General features: G+C 42.7%; 1 protein-coding gene across 1 annotated transcript in view; it reads left to right on the top strand.

Annotated features, from left to right (window-relative positions):
• Positions 1–22,486, top strand: part of LOC106915063 (RNA-binding protein Musashi homolog 1) — a 33,875-nt gene that overhangs the window by 406 nt on the left and 10,983 nt on the right. Inside the window, exons 2-7 of the mRNA XM_014982382.2 lie at positions 258–298; positions 1,100–1,181; positions 2,854–2,938; positions 14,324–14,365; positions 14,750–14,842; positions 22,431–22,479. Of these exons, the coding sequence (XP_014837868.1) occupies positions 258–298; positions 1,100–1,181; positions 2,854–2,938; positions 14,324–14,365; positions 14,750–14,842; positions 22,431–22,479 (392 nt within the window). The remainder of the gene's footprint in view (positions 1–257; positions 299–1,099; positions 1,182–2,853; positions 2,939–14,323; positions 14,366–14,749; positions 14,843–22,430; positions 22,480–22,486) is intronic.

Raw genomic sequence — 22,486 nt, 5'->3', positions numbered from 1 at the left:
CTCCAAATGGCCACGCTGCAACTTCTCCATCATCCCTGTCTTTTATTATCACCATTATTATTTATTCCTCCTCCTCTGGGGGATTATAACGGCCCGGCCGGCCGATGGGTGACTTCGCAACATGGCCGATGCTTTCTTCTTTACTTTACTGATGCTAGATTACACAGAGAAACCCTCCAGATTTGCTCATAAATGTGCTGGGGAAGAGGCGCTTTGTGCTGTGTGACTTACATGCGGCTTGTGTTTCTCTCATTCAGCAAAATGTTCATCGGGGGTCTGAGTTGGCAGACAACACAAGGTGAGCTGTCCCGCACTCTACTTTAACACTGTCTGGATGAAACAACCTCCCCTCTCTCCCTCCCTCTCTCTCTGTGAAAACGCGCAGCTTCCATGCTTCTTGAAGTTGCACAGAAAACCCGTGTACAGTTCAAACACAGAAAGGCTGCTGTTCACCGAGGATCAGCTCTCAGGATTTAAGACTTGCAGAGACGCAGGAGATTAACACTGGAAATCGTGCACACATACAACTAGACTTGTCTGCCTGTCCCCCTCCCCTCCCCGCCCCCCTTCAACCTCCCTCACTCCCTCTTCTTCTTCTCCCCCCCCGCCCCCCTCCCGCGTGTGCGCTCGTTTGCGCAGTTAATAACAGAGGATTTCACCTCTATTAACAATAAATACGCGCATGATAAAAGTTATCGATTATTCGGAGGCAAAGCCGAAGTTGTTCGCCTGCTTATTCCCACGCTCCTGTTGTTGTTTTCGTCTCATCGTTCGCATTTATTCTAGGAGACACGCATGCTCACAGTTTATTCTAGTTAGCCGTGTTATTATCCCACAGATGCTGCTGCTCTAAACCTGCAATCTTGTTTCTTTTTCTTTTTTTTTTTTTTTTTTTTTTTTTTTGTGGCCTTCGCTGTAATCTGGGAGGTCTGGAGGGACGCAAACACAACGTGGTCCACCCCGACCCCATTGTTTCTCTCCGGCCACCCCAGCAACACATGCGTGTGTGTGTGTGTGTGTGGGGAGGGTGTCTGCAGGGAGAACTTGTCCCCCTTCCTGAGTTTATTTAACAGTTTGCTGTCCTCGTTGTCTTCCGCAGAAGGCTTGAGAGAGTACTTCTGCAAATTTGGCGAGGTGAAGGAGTGCATGGTGATGCGGGATCCCGTTACCAAGCGGTCGAGGTAAGAGGGAAAGGAGGCGTGTGCGCCCCGCCGTCCTATCACTGGATGCCTCATGCCTGCTTTCGACGCTTATTCTCCAGGGGCGTCCCTAGAAAGTTTTTGAACGGGGGTGACCACTGATAGGTCATTTTCTGCAGCTAGTTGATGCAAAATACGTAACATAGTTTTATTTAAATGTATATCTACATGCAGAGTTGGGTAGTAACTGGTTACGTTTACTTGATGTACTTGTGGGAGTATTTTTCTTACTATGCTGAACTTTTTTTTACTTTCACTTGAGTGGTTTTATTATGAAGTATCGCTACTCTGACTTGACTAAAATTTCTGGATACTTGTGAGTAACTTCACTGGCTGAAGAAGAAGAAGAAGAAGCTTGTTTTAACTCAGAAACTCACCAGATACAGACTCGCACCTGCAGTTTCTGTTAGCGTTTCATACGTTTTATACTGAAAGAAATTGATTTTTGTTGTTTTGTTATTATGTTATTTGTACAAATATGTTATTTGTATGAATTATTTCATACAAATTTGGTCCTCAAAATACCATCATATTCACATAATTTAAAATCTTGGTCCAGCCGATGATTTTTTAAAATATTAAACGTTTTGATCAGAACCTCAGTAGCCTTTTCACCAAATACTTTTTTCACTTTTGAGTAATTTATTTTTTACTTCAGCTATTTTTCACTTTTTCTTGAAGCAGTGCTACTCTTGCTTGAGTTCAGGTTTTGGGTTCTTTATCCACCTCCGTCTGTATGCAACCGTTTAAAACTGCGTGGTTTCACAGCAGCTGAAGCTTCTCATAGTTTTCCTCAACTTTGAAGGGAATAATAGCCTGTTGCAGCACACTGCTGGTCATCTGGCTAAAAGAAGAAAGTCAACTGGCTCTCCTCCTGGCTATTGCAAAAAAAACAAAAAAAGAGGCAAATTGGGCTGTTTAGGACATTTTTATTAATGTGGAAAATTCAGAATTTCCTTAGAATTTCCTTGTTCATTACATCTGAGTTACTCTATAAAGAGAAGAGCAAAAACATCTAATATCTGGGTGCTTAAAACCCAGATATTGGAACTGGATAATCCTCATTAGAGATGATTTGCTCAAATACAATTAAGCAGTTTTTTTTTTTTTTTTAATGTTTCTTAACTGCATCAAAACTGAAATCTCCAGATATTTTTATTATCAATTAACAACACGCCTTTGGATGCATCCTTAACTTTTGTCAGTTTATTGGAAAAAAAAGAAAAATCAGATAATGGTCGCAAACATACCACCATGCATATGGGAGGATGTTGTAATCCTTTAAGTTTTGGTTTAAATTTAGCAAAACTTTGGTTTAAATTGACACAAGTATCTCTGTCAAAGAACCTGCGACACTTTACAGATCCTACATCACCATCATCACGAATCAGGAGGTCAAGGAAAAATGATCCATGAAAAGCATGATTGGTGACTCTCTGTTCAAATCACCACATTTAGCAGCTTTAGTGATTGCTACGTTGTATTGCGGTAGCAACAGTGGGAGTGATTGCTGCTAGCTGAGGCTCGTTCTCTTGCTTTGAGTTTATACTTGTAGAAAATTACCCATATAGGACCCCCCTTGGAGGGACCGCTGAGCTTCTCCACCAAAAGATGGCTGCATGTGTGAGTTTATTTCGTTCCTCTCCTCTTGCAGGGGGTTCGGCTTCGTTACATACGCAGATCAGGCCGGTGTGGAAAAGGTTTTGGCACAAAACAGACATGAATTGGATTCCAAAACGGTGAGTTTTCTACTTTAAAGCGCTTTATGGTTGGCTGGCTTTTTCTATCAGCATGTTGTTGTTTTTTTTTTTTTTACATTTTTTTTTAATTATTCTTCCTGCCTCTCTGTGCATTTTGCCTCCCACTGTATGGCTTGTAAAGTTTAGGAGTGCATTTCGGAGCAGCCACCCCTCCCCTCCTCCTTCTGCTTCTCCTGTCTGCTCATTTCCCCCCTCCAAATCCCGGTTCAGGGCGCCAACATGAAAGCGTTCTTTCTTGGTCTTCATTGCCATGGTTACCTGGGGGACCTGAATGGGGTAGCGGGAGCCCCTGCTAACACCCCTCGCAGGTTTTATGCGCAGCACAGAGCGCACAGAAGTTGTTTCAGCTGAGTTTTAGGGAAGGAAAAAGTTGTTAGCGTCGAGTCCCAGCCCGGGCAGATTCAGCCTGTGCGGTCTTCTCTTCAACATGGATGCAAACTGTTGAGAATTTCAGGGAATTGAGATGTTTCTATAAAGAAGAAAAAAAAAAACCTCCTACACTCATGGAGCATGAAAATTCAAATGTGGGTAAATGGGACAGACACTTTGCCAGAAAGAAGGTCATGCTTGTGTTTGGTTTTATTAATAAATATCGGGGAGGGGGGGGGGAGAAAAGGCATGAGAGGACGTGCGAATCCCAGCGGCTTCCTTCTGGTGTGACTCTGAGCTGCTGACTGAGATTTGAATATCCATGAAGGTGTGAATGTTGCTGTCTTGGTCATGTAGATTGAGTGTGGGAGCGGGGACTGGGTGTGTCTTCGTCAGCTTGAACTCACACACACATACACACACGCAAACGCACGCATGCATGCATGCACAATAGGATCATTTGAGAGTGAAAATTGGTGGCACAGAATGGCAGCAGAGCCCAGGGGTGGAGGAAAGGTAGAGTTGGGTGCAGTTGTTGGAGCAAGTCTGTTGCTGGGGGTGACGCCAGCCTCTGGAGACGGCGCTGTAGCAGCACAACCCAATGGGATTCATGTCTCCATAACAACTTCTCAGCTATTTTGCATTAACTTAAGGCGCTGGACCCAGTCGGGCGGCACAGCTCTGACACGGAGAGATAATGTCAAGTCATGCCAGACTTTCACTTTTTATACATCTCATTATTTCAAAGCTGCAGCTTGCAAATATTTGAAGATTTTTATTTACTTATTTATTTTCTTTTAGGGCCGTTATTAGATTTATTACAACACGCCTGTTGCTGCGTTCGCTTCAAAGTAGGCTCTGAGCAACTGAGTCATATTACCTCTTGAAACTAGGTGCTGCTGAAGTATCTGAAAGTCAGAGCCCTGTTTATGTGTGCGTGTGTGTGTGTGTGTGTGTGTGTGTGTGTGTGTGTGTGTGTGTGTGTGTGGGTGTGTGTGTGTGTGTGTGCGTGCGCGTGTGATTTTGGAAACTCAGCTTGGCAGGTCGCTGGTGGGGATTAGACGCTGCCCTGTTATAAACCAAAATACTTTGCCGGGATGTAACGATATGAAAACTGGAGACTCAGCAGTCAATCCAGAGATTGGAATCTACCGATTTCCTCTCTGACCGGTTTTTATAGGCAGGTCATATACTGAAAAGCTGAGATTTTCTTTTATTTCTCATTAAAACTCCCACTATTTTTCTTTTTTTTAATTTATAAACATATCAGAGAACAGAATGTTCTTTTAGGCCCCAATGTGGCATCGGCATAGGAATGTGAGGATATGAATGAACATTATGGTATCGTAAATATAGTGTCACTAATGTTTTTATCATTTGGTAAAATGTGTTAAAATATGCCTAAGATGTTATGTTTTTTCAGTTCCTCTAATTTTTCCCATTATTCGACTGATCTAAGTCAGAGGTGTTCAAAGTGTGGCTTGTGGGCCTTTTGTGGCCCATGGACTCATTGTATGTGAGTCCCAACCCATACTGCCAGTGTCCGGAGTCAAAATCTGACATAAAATAGAAAATATTAGGCAGAACCAAAGTATTTATCTTTAGTTGACTACGTTTTTTTTATTTTTTTTATTTTGCTTTTGGTTTAATTTCTAAGTATTTTAGGGCCACAGCTAATCAGAAACCACTACTCAAAATCAGCCCTTGGCCCACCTGTTCTTTAAAGTTTGCAGAATACAGCAATTTTGTTTGATAAAATAGAGATCCATATATTCTTTTTGCTGAGATTAGACAAAAAAATAAAAAATAAAAAATTGTAAATCAATAAGATAGAAGACAAATGATTATCCAAAGTTAGATTATTGCTTAGTGGATAAAAATAATGAGTAAAAATGTCTTCACATCTATTTCATACCACAAAATAACAGGCAAACCAACATCTTTCACTTTCAATTATGTTAGCGGTTTATTTTATATATATATATATATATATATATATATATATATATATATATATATATATCTCCATTTGCAGTTTTAATGTGTAACGTCCAGTTCTTAGAGTCTTAGCGCTTGCATGCAATGTTTGGAGGGAGATTATGTTTCAGGTGCAATGCATTCACACTCTGCATGCCAGTGATGTTTCTGATCAGTTGAAAAGCCATTTAGCGCCCTTCATGCCAACACCTTTTATATTTGCCAGTGGCTGAGATGCTAAAGCTCAGAGTAGGGTGGCGTGTGTTGTTGAAATGGAAAAAACATTATTTAATTAACAATTATATACCAATTACAGGTTTTGTTGGGCATCCATAAATGATGTGTACATTGTACTGAATTACTTTAGCAAAATGGATAAAAACCAATAAACATAAAATAAAGCACTTATTTCTGAATATTCCGGATATCAAATATAATTGAACTGAACTAAAGTAAAAATAGAAAAGTAGTCGGTAGGAGCAAATAAGTCAGCTTAGGTTATTTAGAGGGCTGTATGACGCGTAGATCAACACAGCATTGCTCTTTCACCACCTATTGCTGTGGACTGCTGGACAGCTGGCTTATTTTTATTTATTTTTGCTTGAAAGAAAGACAAATTTACCTGCTTGTAAATATTTTTGCTGTGCAGCCTAAAGAAGGAGCGCCACTCATCACTCTACTGCTGTAAATATGTTCTGGAAAATGCTGTTCTTAATTTAGCATTTCTTAATTTTATATTTCTAACACCAAAAGCTGTTTATTTTACAGCAAGAGGGTTAATTTTTTGCTTTTTTGTTTAGATAAAACTCAATCAGGTTAAGTTTTTTTTTTTTTAAATAAATGTATTTAGGTTTCTAAACATCATATTTTAAAGAAATAAAAATACTAAAACCTTAAAAAAATTGAGATTTATTGTCAGTTTGAAAAACCTGGCAAATATATTTATAATAACATATATTATAAATGTATACATAGTTATAACGGTTGTGATGTTAACAGATATAATTTAATCCTCTTTGTTTTTTCCAGCTTTGTCTGCGCTGGATTATTTATTATTTCAGTCTCAGTGGAGCTACAAATAAATCTCAATAACTGGCCATTTTCTGTGGTTGCTCGTAAGCACAACGATGTAATTGGTTCCTGATGTTCCAACTCTTGCATTTGCTTTAAAAACGGTGTTCACCAGAAGTGGCTGCAAGGCCAAATAAGAAATTTCGCTGCCATTTGTTGTGAAGAGACTGATGTGAGCAACCAAGCCACATTGGTTCTGTGTAAAGATGAATTTGTTGGTGGATTTAGGCAGGTTCACCATCTTAGAAATCAGGGGTTAAAATGCTTTCCAAACTGCTGAAAAATTCTGGTTTACCTTTCCTGATGCATTACTGCCCCTCAACCGTCCGCTGCTGCTCACCTGGCTGAAAACAAGCTAACCTTTCCCCGCTGCTTATAAGAGTTTTTATGAACTAATTTGACTGCTTGTGAAATGTGCACATAGTCAGAGTGAAATTTAAAGGAGGGCCGTCCTTTTCCATAAATTAGAGTTTGTTAATCTACAGTTGGCTGTAAAGCAGCGGGCTGCAGGCTAGCAATCCGAACAGACAGCTAGCGCAAACTTTCTAAGCTCTAAATGCAACTCTTTAACAACCAGGGAGAGAAAAAAAATATATATATCCTATGCAATATATATTTCTACTATATTTTTGTTTCAAATCTGCACCTAAAGATCCCAGTCATGACAAATAAATGTTAAAATGTCACACCTAATAACCAACATGTTTTTTTCTAATATTAGTATTGATTGCTGCTTTTTTAGTTATGTTTTTCCACTACAGTGAGCCACAGGTATACAGGAACAACTCATGCAGGCGTATACTCTGGTTTTCCTACTGGTAAACAATGAAGTACAGGTGTTAAATGCCCAATAAAACAATGGCTGTGGTGGTGTGGGTTATATGCTGAACTAAATGTGCCCCCCATTTGAGTCTTTCACCCTCCCTCCCCCAAAAAGAAAATAAAGAAAAAGATGCTGCCTGGGGCACCGTACAGTCTTAGACTGCCTCTGGCTAAACAATAATGATAACGTTAATGGGTCAGATGCTGATCTAGGTTTGTATTTTCTTTCTCAGAGCTGGAAAACGTTTCTTTGTTTCTTCGTTCAGACTTTATTTGCAAAATGCAGCTGCAGGAGTTTACATGTTTTCTCAGTTGTGGGCTTTTCCCAGAAACACCACATAAAAAATAATTGATCTCAAATAGATGAACATCATGTTCAGTGTTGCTAAAATCAACGTATTACTTTAAAAAAAAAAAATGTTTTCCTGTAAAACAGAAAAAAAAATAGATCAGATAAAAACAAAAACAAAAAAAGACATCTCTCTCTGGGGAATGAGGGAGAATATTCGATGCTCCGTTGTTTTTCGCCCTCTAACGCCGAGCCTCAGGTTTGCTGGCGAAAGCCACAAAGGGGCAAAGCTGGAGCCAGGGGAAGGTGCATGAGAGGGCTGTTTATCGGAGCAGCGAGGCTCACAGGGCGAGAGGGAAACTACATTAGCTGGTGCAAGGTCCATGCCAGTGGTTAAAAAGGTTATTAAACATTTACAGTACTGTTATGTCCTGGATTGTTTTTTAATCCTCGTTTTAAAAACGCTGAAAGTTCACAGGTGAAATATCGGCAGAGCAGTATGAATCCATAAAACAAACAGGAGGCTGCTGATTGTTTTCAGGCACAGAGCGGTCTGGTGAGGCTGCTGTTTCTGGTTGGAGGTTAGATTTCCTGTCGGGGGCAAAGTATTGCCTCGGGCCCGTGGTGTGCAGTTGTGTTTTTCTGGCCGCGGAGGGGGCATGGCTTGGTACGGTGTTTTGTTTTTCTCCGCGAAATGCTTCGCTGAAACCAGCTGCAGGATTAGGAAGAGACGGGAGCGCATGTTCCCAGAAAACGGACCGTCTCTGGTTCCAGTTACCCACAAGCACCGGGCGTGTTATGAGTGACGGATTGTTGAGCCTCGTGGGCAGTGCGTCCAGTGGCGGCGAGTCAGTAATGTGCGATCACCTAATGTTGTTATTCAGTTAGAGGGATTGGGTCAACATATAATTTTGTAAATAGTGATGGACCGGTAAATCATCCCATTATCTCCTGATTGGCTCTGAACGCTGATTGGCAGGTCAAAGAGTAAAAAGAAAATCAGTTTTTCTTTTTTCTCTAAACAACAAATCCATCAAAACCAAAATCTAGCTTCTGGTGTTCATGTTTCGATACAACAACTAGCCCGTACATTGACGCATGTCTCTTAGTTTGATAAAAATCAGAATCTAGATCAGCTAAAAAGCAGAAAATGACTGGCTGCGAATGTATGACGAGGAAATACAGAAAATTGCAGTTTTTAATCCAATAAAGTTCAAAATGAACATAAATTTCAAGCACTTTAAATGATCACATCTATTATCTGTTTACAGATTTTATGTGGAGGAATCAGAATAAAGAGAGTCTTAAAACGTCACTTTTCAAATCATATTCCTTCCACTTCACTGTAATGCACCACCTTGTCCTGCTATATCCAGTTAAACACACAGGTTGCGACTGCAACGTAAAGATGCAAGACTTTGTGCGGGCTTCTGCTCCAACACCTGGTTACTAGAGCTTGAATGCTAGCGGTGGCCCTTCGACTGGAAGATTAGCTGTTAATGCTGACGTGGACAAAACCGGAGCTGGGGGGTTGGAAGAGAATAGGAGAGGAGGAGGGGGAAGGCTCAGCTCCTGTGCTGTAATTAGTATGGATCTGAAAAGCAACTAATCGGATTGAAGGAAACAAACTGGATTGGCCTTCCGAGGTCCATGCGTCGGCCTCAGATCCGTGGACGCAGCTCAGACCTGCTCTTAAGGTGGGACCAGGCCGGTTGGGAAGGTTACGGGGCTGGGGGTAGGGTAGGGTTGGGTTGGGTTGCCCGCCCTCGTTAGCACGCTTCGTTAACTAATTACTCCACCGCTGTTCGTCTGCGCAGGTCGACCCTGCTGGCCTCGGCCCAAACCTAGTGTCCTTCCCTCACTCATTGACATGCCAAGTTCCCCCCTTTTTCCTCTCCTCGTGTGTTTGTAGCTTTCTGTTTAGTCTATATTGATTGTGCTGCCATGATGTGGCGGCCCGTGGTGCCTTTTCATCAGTGTGGCTGGTTGCCATTTGGTTGGCGACTCGGCCAGAGCGTCCAGAAGAGGCGAACCCGTCAGATAGTCGCTTGAGTCGGCGCTCCTGTCGGTGGATTAAAAGTGCATGCTTGTGCTTGCGTGACATTTGCGCTGCGTTACACGGAAATCCATGTGACTGGGAGGGTCACTCAGGAGCCCCGGTTCCTCTGCGGGGCCCATCTGTTTTGCAGTCTTTGTCCTGTTAATTAATGAAATCGGAGGGGCTGCCTGCTGGGACGGCCCCGCTGCACTGCATCGCCGGACATGCCCACTTTCTCATGGGCTTGACTGTTTTACAAATGAACATCTTTCTCTCTCTCTTCCTGTCTTTTATCTCATCCTCAACGTCTATTTCTCCTTTCTACCTCTCCGTCTGTTTATTTGGCCCTCTTGTCCTTTATGCTATTTTTGTTTTTTTGTTTTTTTCCAGTTTGTTACACTGGTGGATGCGCAGCGCCAAGCGAGGTGACTATTTGTTGTAGATTAGTGTAGATTTGAAGAGCTAAACCACTAAAAAAAAAAAAGAAAAAAAAAGAGAGAGAATTAAATCATAATTTAGGCTCTGCTGTCACTTTGCTGCTTAGATTGAGCGGAGGTTGGATGTCATGAAGCAGGATGTTAGTCAGACCATTTCACGAACACTCGGTTGTAACTCTTCTCTGTCAGGCTCAGGCAACTTTTTTCCCCTTCCTGTTACATCTTATTATTTTTTTTTTATTACTATCTACAATTTCACAAGCCTGACTGCTTCTCGTCGCACATCAAGCCCTCTGAAGAGTTATTTCTGAGTGTTGAAAACAGTGACCTGGCTACATCTTTTTTTTTTTCCCCTCTTTTTGCTTCGTGGCCTTTCTGTCTTCCTCGAGGCTAATCCGCCACTCTGATAGATGCTTTAGTTTTCATTTATTTGTATTTTTTTTTGCCTCCCTCAGAGAACAGCCGGATGTAGAAATTGCATCTTAGAAGTATTCTGTGTTTTTCTACTCGAGTGGAATGATGATTTTTAACAGCATGGCATGACTGTAGCTGTAGTAGCAGACGTTGCTTTAGGTCTAACCTAGTGTAGTTGGTAACCATCACACTGGGGTGTTTGTTAGAGAGCCTGTCGAAGTTTAGAGGTGCTTGGTCAAATGGGAAATGTAAAATAAATACATGTCACATTGACGTAATAAATGCTATCCGATGTTACTGTGCTGCGTTAGACTGGATTTTCAAGAATGTGATATTTTGGTAGCAACACGATTTTAATAATGTAGAGATGCATCAATCAGGCTTTTACTGGCTGATGCTGATTTTCCAGCTTTCCTGGAGGTCTGGTTTCTTGATTTCTGTTTAATTTCCAGCTATATTGGAGATTTTTTTGGCTGAGCGATGATTTAGTAAAGCTCTGACTTGCCCATACTGTTTTTACCCGACTCGCTTTGAGAACTAAACGTAATGGCAAAAATTATATTTTTTTCCACTTTCCGAACAAATTTAAAAGAACGTGAAGACTTTTAGGATGATGAAACTATGAAGAATAAATGCATGAAGTGACTGAAAAAAAGACCGAGGCGACAGAGCTGTTTCTGTTTGAGTCAATGAAAAATGCGAACCCAGTAAAAACCTCGCGGTCATGGGACGGTGTTATCTATACGTAACTCATCCAAAAAAACCCGAAATGCCTCGTTTATTCCTCTTCAAGACAAATTCACAAACTTACCTGCTTATTCACATGCCTCACGATGTAAAAATGCACAATATCACAAGGTTTTTCCTACAAGTTCGTTTAGTTTCAAATAAGCAGATTCTCCACTCTGATATTTCTAACATCTCCATGACGTACAACATGGAACATGGTGGTAATAATTGGACATTTTAAATCTCTTACCTTCGTCGTTCAGCCGTGTTGATTTCAGAGCGACCTGGTTGCTCTGAGGTTTTGACGATTTACTGAAAAATAGCAGATTTTTAGTTTGTAAGTGGCCGGCGATCGACCATAACCACCGAAACTGAAAGAGTAATTTGACAAATGTGTAATCCACTAAAACAGATACTTCCCAAAACTTTATGCTCTCGAACCTTGTTAGATTCTGTTTTATAAGTTTAATAAGTTTTCAGCTTTAATGTGTTTATTTACCAGGATTTCTTTTATTTTCAAGTATTCGACATCTCTCAAGTAAAAACTGGTGGAGTGTGATGTGATGTGCTAGATGATTTTAGTCAGTAAAACATATTTGGTGTCAAAGCTAATCCAGACATTTGGCAAATGTCATGCAGACACAATTACAAGAAATCACAAAACAATGTCAAACAAGTGTTTTTTTTTTTGTTTTTTTTTATTGTCTCCCCCCTACTATTTTTGTGATTTATTTTTGTGTCAAATGTGATTCGGCTTCTGATCGCTGTCAGCCCGTGGTGCGTCTGCGTCTCTGCCTCTTATGGCCTCAGGCGGCTTCACTTTTCTAGCCATGTCTGACCATTTAAGAGCAGGTGGGCTGATTTCAACACCAGAGGCTTATAAGTCACTTCCTGATCGGACTAAACCCACGAACATGCCCCCAACTTTGCACCGAAAATAAATATATAAGCATATTTGTCTTTTTGCATTTGTTTCATTCTGGTAATCTTTGTTTTTCCTTCTTTTTCTTATATATATATATATAACAAAAAACGCTATTTTTGGAGTGCAGGTGCTCCGTACTCTGCTCTGCACTTATTACATGTTATCCTGCACTCTGTTTAAAGACCATCTCAGAGTCACACCGATCTATAATGTTACATTTATCTCAGTTGCAGCAGATGCTATAATAAACTGCTTTGCTGCCCTTTTTTTTTTTTTTTTTGTGACCTCGCTCCGTTGCCGCGCTGCTGTTTGCCGTTTGTTGCCGTCGGCTTCTGTCACCTTCCTCTTTGTGCTCAGACCAGCTGGAGGTGACATGACTCTTCTCATCTTTGCGTCCCACTTCAAGGTGCAAAGTCCTTCTGCAATCCCTTTCAAGGACGCTGCAGCTGCATCTTAGTTACACGGCGCTGCGCTCTCCGAGTGCCGGTAAATCTGAAGCACTTAAAGGCCCTCAAAGGATGTATTTGCCATCAGAAGCGAGCAGTTGTCACTGCAAAGAGATGAAAGGTTCGCTTTGGAAACGTCGAATGAGGAACCTATTTAATAATGCCTATATTGTCCACGTTACATCTAATTATTTTTGGCTGCTGGGCAGACTATGGTTGCCAATCGCAATTCAATACACCTAATAGCGGCCATGTGAGACACAAGAGGCTTTGCTTCACAGATCCAATTATTGCGACATAGATGGAAACCCCTAAGACTATTATACACTACAAGGTCCTGTGACCTAAAATCATCTCTCTCAGCTGGCCTGAGTGTGAATAACACGAGATTCCGCGCAAATATAAAATGCCAGGCTGGGCTTTGCATATTTAACATTATTAAAATGCCAGCACATTCAAAGCTCATTTATTTCTAATTTTATCTGCAACCTTGACCACTGCTGAGACATTCCAGTGGGGTGGGGAGGGGGGAAGGAAGGGGGACTCTGGATACAGTCAAATCTGACTAATCCAAAATGGTGGTTGTCAGGATTTGTGAGACTTAGAAAAAAACAACAACACATTCATCTTAAATGTATTCCGAATATTAAATGCTCATTTCAGATCTCAGGCCTGCTCCGCTTTGTCTAGTTCGTGGCTGTCCGGCTGTGTCTCAGCAGAAAATTCGGAGAAAGTATGAATTGGCGTCTCGCTGACTAATTTGTTCCCGTTGCCTGTTTGTGTGGCTGCTGGGTTTGGATTTGTGGGGGCTTGCATAAACAAGGGGCCACTATACATATTCACAGATTAGCATACGTTCTATTTCAGGACTTTAGTGCTCCTTCCCAAGTAGTCAGATTTACAGACTTGTGTGTTGTGACTAATTCTGGTTTTTATTTACCACTGCAAGAATTTGCTGCTTCTGAACAGAATATAGAGCAGAACCAGACTTGGTGACTTTGCTGCATAAATAAAAGATTTTCATGGTGGGTGAGGTCAAAGCGCTGACAATTTGCCACATTATAGTTTGTATTTCTCGTGTTAATGCCAGGCTGTGAGGATTTTATTTGCCGTCATGAAGATTTCTTCTTGTTTTTGCTTTGTCGCCACATTAAATGTTGTAGATTTTGAAACAAATATTAACATCAAAGCAGTCAATCCTCTAAATCTACTGATTGTTGTTACCGACATGGGTGACAACAGCTGTCATTGAACAGGTTTTGGCCCACTCTACTTAGCAGAACTGTTCTAATTTTTAATTTTTAAAAAATTCAGCCTGTTTAAAATCATGCCACAGGATCTCGGTCAGATGAAAGCCCAGGACTTTGACTAGGCCACTCTGCAACCTTCTCTTTGCTTATATTGAGGCATTCAGATGAGACCACAGAATATTGTCCCTCTAGTTTTGAAGATACTCTAGATTTTTTTGTTTTTCCTGTTTATCCACAGCAGGTTTTGTCTTACTTTTCACACACGACCAGTCAGGCTTGGTTTAGTAGTTAATAATGTTGTTGCTTTTTGTTTTGGGTAGGGGTGTGGTCCTCAATGCAGCTTTCGGTATCTTTTATTCATTTTGACGTTTGTCATTAAGTTGGATGAGCTGTAACTCAGTTGGAGGCAGATCTTTAAAGGATGTAATTAAGCCTAAACATAAATGAAAAGCCCAATAAAACACAAACAGCAAACTCAGGAGGGGAAGGGTTATCACTGCAGTGCTTTACGCTGTACTTTAACATAATCCATCAATCTTTAATTTTATGTCTGCTCCGCCAGCGTTTATAACTGGGTTTAAATCTTTCCCCCCGCAGATCGACCCAAAGGTGGCGTTTCCCCGCCGGGCTCAGCCTAAGGTGAGTGCCCCCTCACAAACGAGTTAACAGCGAGGTGATGATGTCATATATCACCCCTAATCCCTAAATCCTGGTTGGCTAGGATAAGAGTCAGGCACGTGACCAGAAAAGAGCTGCAGTTCACTTGTTCAGCCTGACACCGTGGCCCCGTTCTCTGCTCCCTGACCTCTTTCCTGCCTCCTGAAATGACACAGACGCATTTTAGTTCCTGCTTCCTCATGAGTTCATAGGATTCATACGCGGACTGACGCAGATCTGAGCACACATCAAACTCGTAGAATTAGCAGGCAAATCCTTAATTAAACAGAAACGTGACACCTGCCAGCGTACGTACAGTCTCTGTGTCTCACAAAGGATGTCTTCTCGTTCTGATTGTGTTTCCAGCTCGTGACCAGGACAAAGAAGATCTTTGTCGGAGGACTTTCAGTCAATACCACCATCGAAGATGTGAAGCAATACTTTGATCAGTTTGGAAAGGTGAGTTTTTAACAAACAAGCCACAGCCTGGTGTTATCCTTCACGGAGGCAAACATCTGAATGGAATTCAAGATGGTTTTATTTTTCATACCATTGCCCTCACTGTTACACTTTTTTTGCTGCTTTGTCTTCTTATAGTTAGAGTTGAGGAATTAATGCTCTATCCATCAGTTAGTTGCACAAAATGAGTCGGGCAAACGCAGTCGCTGTCTAACTTCTGTGCTGAATCTGCAAGGATGTCGGAGGGACTAGAGCAACACACATTTGCATAAACTTGCATGCAAGGCCTGCATGCAGAGAAGTATGAAGGAGGCAGCCATGATTGGGACTAAAGTCGCTGCTGCAATTTCTCTCACACAACACTTGCTTTACAAATTTGTCAGCCTGAAAGTTATGTAACTTGTGAAATTGTAATTAGTTGGGTGGATATTAGATTTGTCAGTTACATGATCGAATAAACAGAAAATAAAGTGTTAATTTCCAATCTGGATTACAAGCATCCATCAGTGGACAGCTAATAATCTAAAATTTGTTCATCTTCTCTTTTACTCTGATGTGTTTTTACGAGGCCATGGTCTTGAGCCGGAAAAGGGTAGAGTACCTTCTCCGGGTCAGGGTGGTCGTCCTGCCTCAAGTGGAGGAGTTTAAGTATCTGGGGATCTTGTTCACGAATGAGGGAAGAAGGGAGCGGGAGATCGACAGGCGGATTGGCGCAGTGTCTGCCGTGAAGCGGGCGCTGTACCGGTCCGTCGTGGTGAAGAGAGAGCTGAGCCAAAAAGCGAAGCTCTCGATTTACCGGTCGATCTACGTTCCCACCCTCATCTATGGTCACGAGCTTTGGGTCATGACCGAAAGAACGAGATCACGGATGCAAGCGGCCGAAATGGGTTTCCTCCGCAGGGTGGCTGGGCTCTCCCTTAGAGATAGGGTGAGAAGCTCAGTCATCTGGGAGGGACTCAGAGTCGAGCCGCTGCTCCTCCACGTCGAGAGGAGCCAGTTGAGGTGGCTCGGGCATCTGGTACGGATGCCTCCTCGGCGCCTCCCTGGTGAGGTGTTCTGGGCACGTCCCACCGGGAGGAGGCCCCGAGGAAGACCCAGGACACGCTGGAGGGACTATGTCTCTCAGCTGGCCTGGGAACGCCTTGGGGTTCCCCCGGAGGAGCTGGAAGAATGTGGCTGGGGAGAGGGAAGTCTGGGCCTCCCTTCTGAAGCTGCTGCCCCCGCGACCCGACACCGGATAAGTGGAAGATAATGGATGGATGGACAGACGGACGGATGGATGGATGGATGGATGGATGGATGGTGTTTTTACTACTTTTTGCTACAGTTAGCAAAGAATATCTATGCATTTTTATATGTAATAGCAGGGGAATCATGTACAGTAAAACACATGTTCAAGTTATTTTCTGTCTCATTAGCAACTCATTCTTTTGAGACTCATTTTACAAATTATGTTATTAGTTTTCTTCTCGTTTGGCTAGGCGTTAGCTAGCTTAGCTAACAGTGCTGCTCAAACTTCACCGTTTTGAACTATTCAACTTGAAATTATTATTTAAGGTAAAAGGTTTAAAATAAACCCTCTAATCATTATTTTTGTCACTTATTCCTAACTTTTCATTCATTTTTTTTCTTACTAGTTATGTTTTTAGGTTTTTAGCTGAGGTGCTGGCGTCCTGTAGACGACTCCTGGTGCTTTTTTTAAACCAAGTATATCAGCTTTTACTTATTTCTTAATCAAATTACCTGAGGTAGACTGCAGGCTTTCTGTGTACTCTCACACATGTGAAGGTTCACCCTGCAGAAGAACAGCTGCCTCTGGGCAACCCCAGATTTCTGCAAACCTTTTCTGCTCCAAACAGTTTCCTTTGGAAAAATTAGGAGCAAAAACCGAAAACGCCGGTTGACACTAAACCTGACTCCGCATTCATTGGTGGTTTTGCTAATCTGCCACTGCCCTAACTCAAAAGTGTTTCTTTGCCTCCTTTGTTTTGCTGTTTTGCTCATTTCCAATCAAATTGCCGGGGGTTTTTCAGCCTCGGCGTTTGTCCTTCTGTAGCCTCTTTGAATGAAATTTGGTCAAAGAAGCCCATGCTGTGGAGACAGATGAGTGGCCGGGGGAGAGGGAGGAAGGAGGAAGAGAGCAGGAGGGGAGTAGAAGAGAGAGATGGCAGGGGACTGAAAGGGAAGGAGTAGCCCCCCATGGAGACAGAGGGAGGGGATCTCTGGGAAGGTTGAAGGGCAGAGAAAAAGGGAGGGATGCTGAGATGGTGAGGAGCAAAAGTAACTGTTAAAGGGGTAAAACGCCACTTACTAACTGGACAAAAATACATGAAATCCAGTCTTAACGCACTGCATTTTGAGTTACGCCGAGTTGTATTAACTTATCAAAAACAACAGCTGTGCCATCCTCCTCCTTGTTACCCCAAAATTCAGTTCCTCAGACACCATCCCGCTCCACATAAACAGCCTGCTCCTGCCCCTCTCTGCTTGTTGCTGTGGTGACCTGCCTTCGCCCATTGTCCCGCTGTAATCCAGTGTATTTTTACCCCCCACAACCCCATCCCTTCCAAAAAAGAAAAAGAGTGAGAAGTGCGCAATTGCATGAACTGAAAGATGTGTGTGTGTGTATGCGCGCGCGCGCGCGCGCGCATGAAAGTGTGACAGTGTCATCGTCATGGCTGCAGAGGGAGGCGAGCTTGCATACATTTGTGGAAACACAGACAGACAGTGGGGCTCACAGGCACTGATCCAGTTGTCACAAACATTAAGTGTGCGCCTGTGCTGCTGTCGGTGAGCAGGACAGTCTGAAAATGAGCACCGCTTTAGGTTGTTGGCCTAATGGGTTGGAAGAAATTAACAGCGTGAAGCTCCTTCTGTCTTGTGTCTGGCTGGGCTTTCTCTCTCTCTCTCTCTTTCCGTTGGCCTCTGACTCATGCCTGCGCTATTACCATATTTCAGGTGCTGGTTCAAATTTAAACGCCTTAATTATTAGTCACGGATGCAGATTCCACGTGTGACCATCACACCCGTTCAGGTAGGCCGTGCTGACATGGATGAGCTTTTCTAAAATGGCAGTTTGCGGTTGTGTGCTGAATCAGTTTTCCTCGGTGATTACACACACTCATATCTAAGACAACAGTCCCTCTGCAGGACGAGGGAATATTTGGACTGTTTGGACACGTGAGACCAGAGCCGCATCACGGATAGCGGCAATCCCACAGCGCATTCCCGCTGAGCAAGAAGTATTCCTTGTTTATTATCCGAGCCTGGCTGCAAGATGCAGGTTTAGATGTTACAGCGCCCAGTGTCCTGTTTATTTTTTTATACCGTGGCTCCGCCTCGCAAGAAAAACACAGAATGCACTGTGCATCTTTACGCAACTCTTTGATTCTCGCTGGGATTTTTTATTTTTTATTTTGCAGCAACACGTCTCAAAGCAAACTTCACGCGGGAGCGTAGTAACGTCGACTTTTTTTCTTTTTTTTTTTTTTTAGCCGTGTTCGACCAAACCGAAAAGTTGGAGGGTGTTTGCTTATGCAGGTTTTCCAGCTGAACAAGTCTCAGCTCCTGTTGGTGAACGTTTCCAGGCCAAGAAGACTGCGACAAGCATGTTTGTTTGTTTGAGAAATTCATCCGAATCCTGAGGTGGAGGTCTGGTAATCCCCCTCAGCCAAGAACAGTCCTCTTCTTTTTGGCTGAGGCTAAAAATAGAACTTATTGACAACCCCAGATGTGTTTTAAACTGGTGCTACCCATCAGACCATTTTATAATTAGCATTTCAGATCCTTTGTTCGTACAGCTACTAGTTCTGGTAAAGCCAGGGAATCCCTGTTTTTATACCTCTTTATCCTGCCTTCCCCACTCTGCATACCTGAAACTAGGCTACCTGATGAGGAAAAACCCGATTTAAACCCTTAGCCCACGTCCAGCTTTTTTTTTTTTCTTCTTTTTTTTTTACTCCTGCAGCAAAATGAGTGGATATGTTAGAGCTTTAACCAAAGACAGAAAATGCATCGTGGTCGTGGCAGACGGGGCGGGAGGGGAAAAAAGTTGGGACTCCACTCACCCATGTGAGCTGGCGATTAGAAGGCTTGACTGAACACTTTGTCTGCTGGCCTGTTTAGAAAGAGATGGCCGGAGAGCCAGAGCGACAACCGAAGAGGGAGATGTGAAGAGACAGGGGGGGGAAAAATGTGAATGCCACCTTTCATAATCTCTCAGAAAAGTTTAATGGACTTGTCAGCAAACACTTGTTCTTTGGACAATAGCCGTACGCTTCGATGGCAGTGGAGTATTTTTAAACCCGGGCTCGAAAGGCTGCTCAGGATCTCGGTCTGTACGTTTCTGTACGTCTGAGAAGCCAGAATCTGAGAATACGGCCTTAACTTTTCTACTCTCCAGAATAACCGGTGACTCTGCTGCTGCTGCTGCACCACCAATCTCAGACTCCCACTGCTATGCAATCAGATTGTTTTACGGCACCCTGGGAAGGGGACATCGTGAGAGCAACTTTCTTATTGGTTTTGGGTGTATTCTGAGCTCGCACACATGATTGAGTGCTTTACATGCCTGCAGAACTTGACTTGAAGCACTGGCATTTTTTGTACTTTATATCTTTTGTTATTTATTTATTTTTTATTTATATAAACATCAAAGCCCACAAACCTAGCGTTTCATTGCCGTATCTTCATACGTTGCTAAAGCTAACTGCAAGATTAGCTGTGCCAGAGACGTATTCTTTTCCAGCATCCAGTCTTGGGTAAAACTTTGACCTCCTGAAATCTTTTTCACTGACTTTGATTTCTCTTTAAGGTGTGTACTATAGTATAAGAAGAAATAAAAAACATGAAGCCATAAGAGCAGCTTTTGTTTAGGTAATGTTTAGAGGTCACACACCTGATTTAGAGGTTACTTAGCTAACGCTAACGGCAAAGCTGTCTGTTCTTGTGACGATTTGAATTGAAAGTGACTAATTTCCTGACCTGCTGTACCAGTTTTAGTCGACTCTGAAGATCGCATAAGATGATGTACTGACAGCGAAGGTTCTGGCAATGTCCAGAACTTGCATGCGTTTTTTTAATGGTTTACTTGCCTGCATACATTTAGCTAATGAAAATTAACATCCGCGATGGACTGGCGACCTATCCAGGGTGTGCCCCGCCTCTCGCCCGAAACGTTTGTTGGAGATGGGCACCAGCACCTCCTGACCCCGCTAGGGACAAGGGTGTTAGAAAATGCATGGATGAAAATGAACATCTTATTTTTTTTCTAGAACTTTCTAATAAACAGCACACTAAAATTTGTCATGTTTAGCCATCTGATTTTAAATAGATTAATGAATAGCGGCAATGTAACTGGAGATGGACTGAACGTTTTTGATGCTGATTTCCAATATCCAATTTTTTAAAGTTTTCAGCTGCCCAACCCCATTTACTATAAAACTGTTTTAGCTTTGTAAAGACAAAATGATCACATAATTGTACTTTAGACCTCCAATAGATATTATATTAGCAGTTAGCCGAGCAAGGATTATGCAAACAGTTTATGTGATTATATTGTAGAATACAGATCCTTTGAGACTTTTAAAAGGGGTTTAATGCACAATACATATCGTAGATTTATTGTAATTGCAGTGCCACTGTGCTCAGACTTTTTGCTATCTGTGGCTTATGTTTTCAATGAACCCATAAAAAAGAAATTACACACACTGTTTATCTAAGGATCAGCTTATTTAGCGCCAGTCTCATCACTGTGCAGTAATCTGCTTAACCTTCGTATTATCTACTGAAAATCTTACTCTCTCTTGCAGACATTCCTCAAAATGTCATGACAACAAATTTCTTTTAAATTGCTTTTTAATTCTCTGTGCTTTCTCTGAGTTTAATTTTTACACAATTTTCAACACCTTAGCCATACTGGCCAAAACGGCTAACACAGAATCTTATTCACTAAGTGAGAGCTTCTACACTGAAGAGTGTTTGTCCGGACTTGACCTGGTAGTGTGCGATTAATGATTTACAAGGAAAAAAAAAAGAAACCCTGATTTTTCTGTTTCTGACAAGCTAATCATCCAGATTTATTTATAAAACACAGAACAATAACAAATTAAAAACATAGGAAATGGATTAAAACCTAAAGGGATAAACCTGCCTGTGCGTTCTACACATGTGCAGTCAAAGTAGGTGATTAGCATGTTAGCATCCAGCAGCCTACGTAGCGTCCCCACAGCTCTCTGCTGTGTCATTGAGTTTGGACAACCGGAAGGGCGGAAGACATGAGAGATGGGAGTGGGGGGAGGATAAAAACTGAATGAAGGACAGAGATAGAGGTTGGGAGGAGCTCTGAATGCGTGTTGTGTGTGTGTGTGTGTGTGTAGGTGTAGGTGTTGTGTGTGTGTGTGTGTGTGTGTGTGTGTGTGTGTGTGTGATCAGGTTATATGTTGACAGAGAACACACGGTCAGGAAGGTTGTTGGAGCAACCTTGATCCCTCGTGTGCTCATCCACCTGAAAGCGAGCACTTGTTTTTCATGCGAGATAAGTGTCTGAAATTGGACGGCTGGATCATCCAGAGGCCTCTGCTGCTCATGTTACGCCGGCTTGAGTTTCACCTGATGTTGACAAATGGAAATAGCCGTGTGGTCACCACTCGGCACGTGTCCGCGCTGCGCCGCACACCCGAAGACGGAAAAGTTTGATTTCGCCCAGTTGTTTGGCTCCTCTGTGTTCCTCCTCCTTATGCCGTCGGATCGCGGGCAGAAGCTGCAAACTTTCCTGCCGGTGAAGGACAAGCGAGGGAGGGAGGTGAGGGAGGGAGAGAGGCGAGGTGGGGAGGAGGAGGTGGAATATGAATAGGGCAGTGGAGTGAGTGCAAAAAGGAAAGAGAGGAGGGAGAATAAAAGACGAGCGTGCTGACAAAGGCCCTGAATCACTTTGCTTTGCATTTTAAAATTCACAATCTTCTCTAACAGAATTTCCACCCTTCAACCCAACTTTATCCTCGACTGATTTTTTGAAACCATCCCTTTATTTTTTCTCCTTCTTTCACATTCGGTCAGTCTTGTTTTCAACCCCCCCCCCCTTTTACTCTCCATCTCCATCCTATTCAATGAAATGAGTTGTGCGGTAGAAAGGAGGGGTGGTGGGCACAAGCTCTTCTAATTGAAATTCTTTACAGAGTCTCCATGGGAATAGTAAACTTTGCAGGGAGGGAGGGATAGAAAAAGACAGTGCAGGCGGACAAACGAGAGGGAAAGAACGAGCGGGGAGAGGGCTGGACAAAGTTTATGAGAAGTGAAGTGAAAGAAAGACAAACGGAAGAGTTTCCTCCAACTCCTCCTGATTTAATCCATTTTCACTTTATTTAATTTCTGCCGTCTTTCTTCATCGGTCCTCCCCTCGCATTCGCCTCCTTCGTCACCTGTCAGCCTCTCCCGGTCCTTTGTCCCCCCCCGCCCCCCTGTCCACCCTCTCCATCTGTTTTCCCTTCTTACTCTTTTGCCGAAGAGGGACAATGGCACCCCATGCTGGGTAACGATGTGCGAGTGTTACTGTGTCCAAGCTCATGTCTTCTCTGCTTTGTTTCTCCAGGTCGACGACGCTATGCTCATGTTCGACAAAACGACCAACAGACACAGAGGTAACGG

This window comes from Poecilia mexicana, unplaced genomic scaffold (genome assembly GCF_051168715.1).
Source record: "Poecilia mexicana isolate PSO_F unplaced genomic scaffold, ASM5116871v1 scaffold_5, whole genome shotgun sequence".
Lineage (NCBI taxonomy): Eukaryota > Metazoa > Chordata > Actinopteri > Cyprinodontiformes > Poeciliidae > Poecilia > Poecilia mexicana.
The sequence above is the reverse complement of the archived record's forward strand: the minus strand, read 5'-3'. Positions and strand labels throughout refer to the sequence as shown.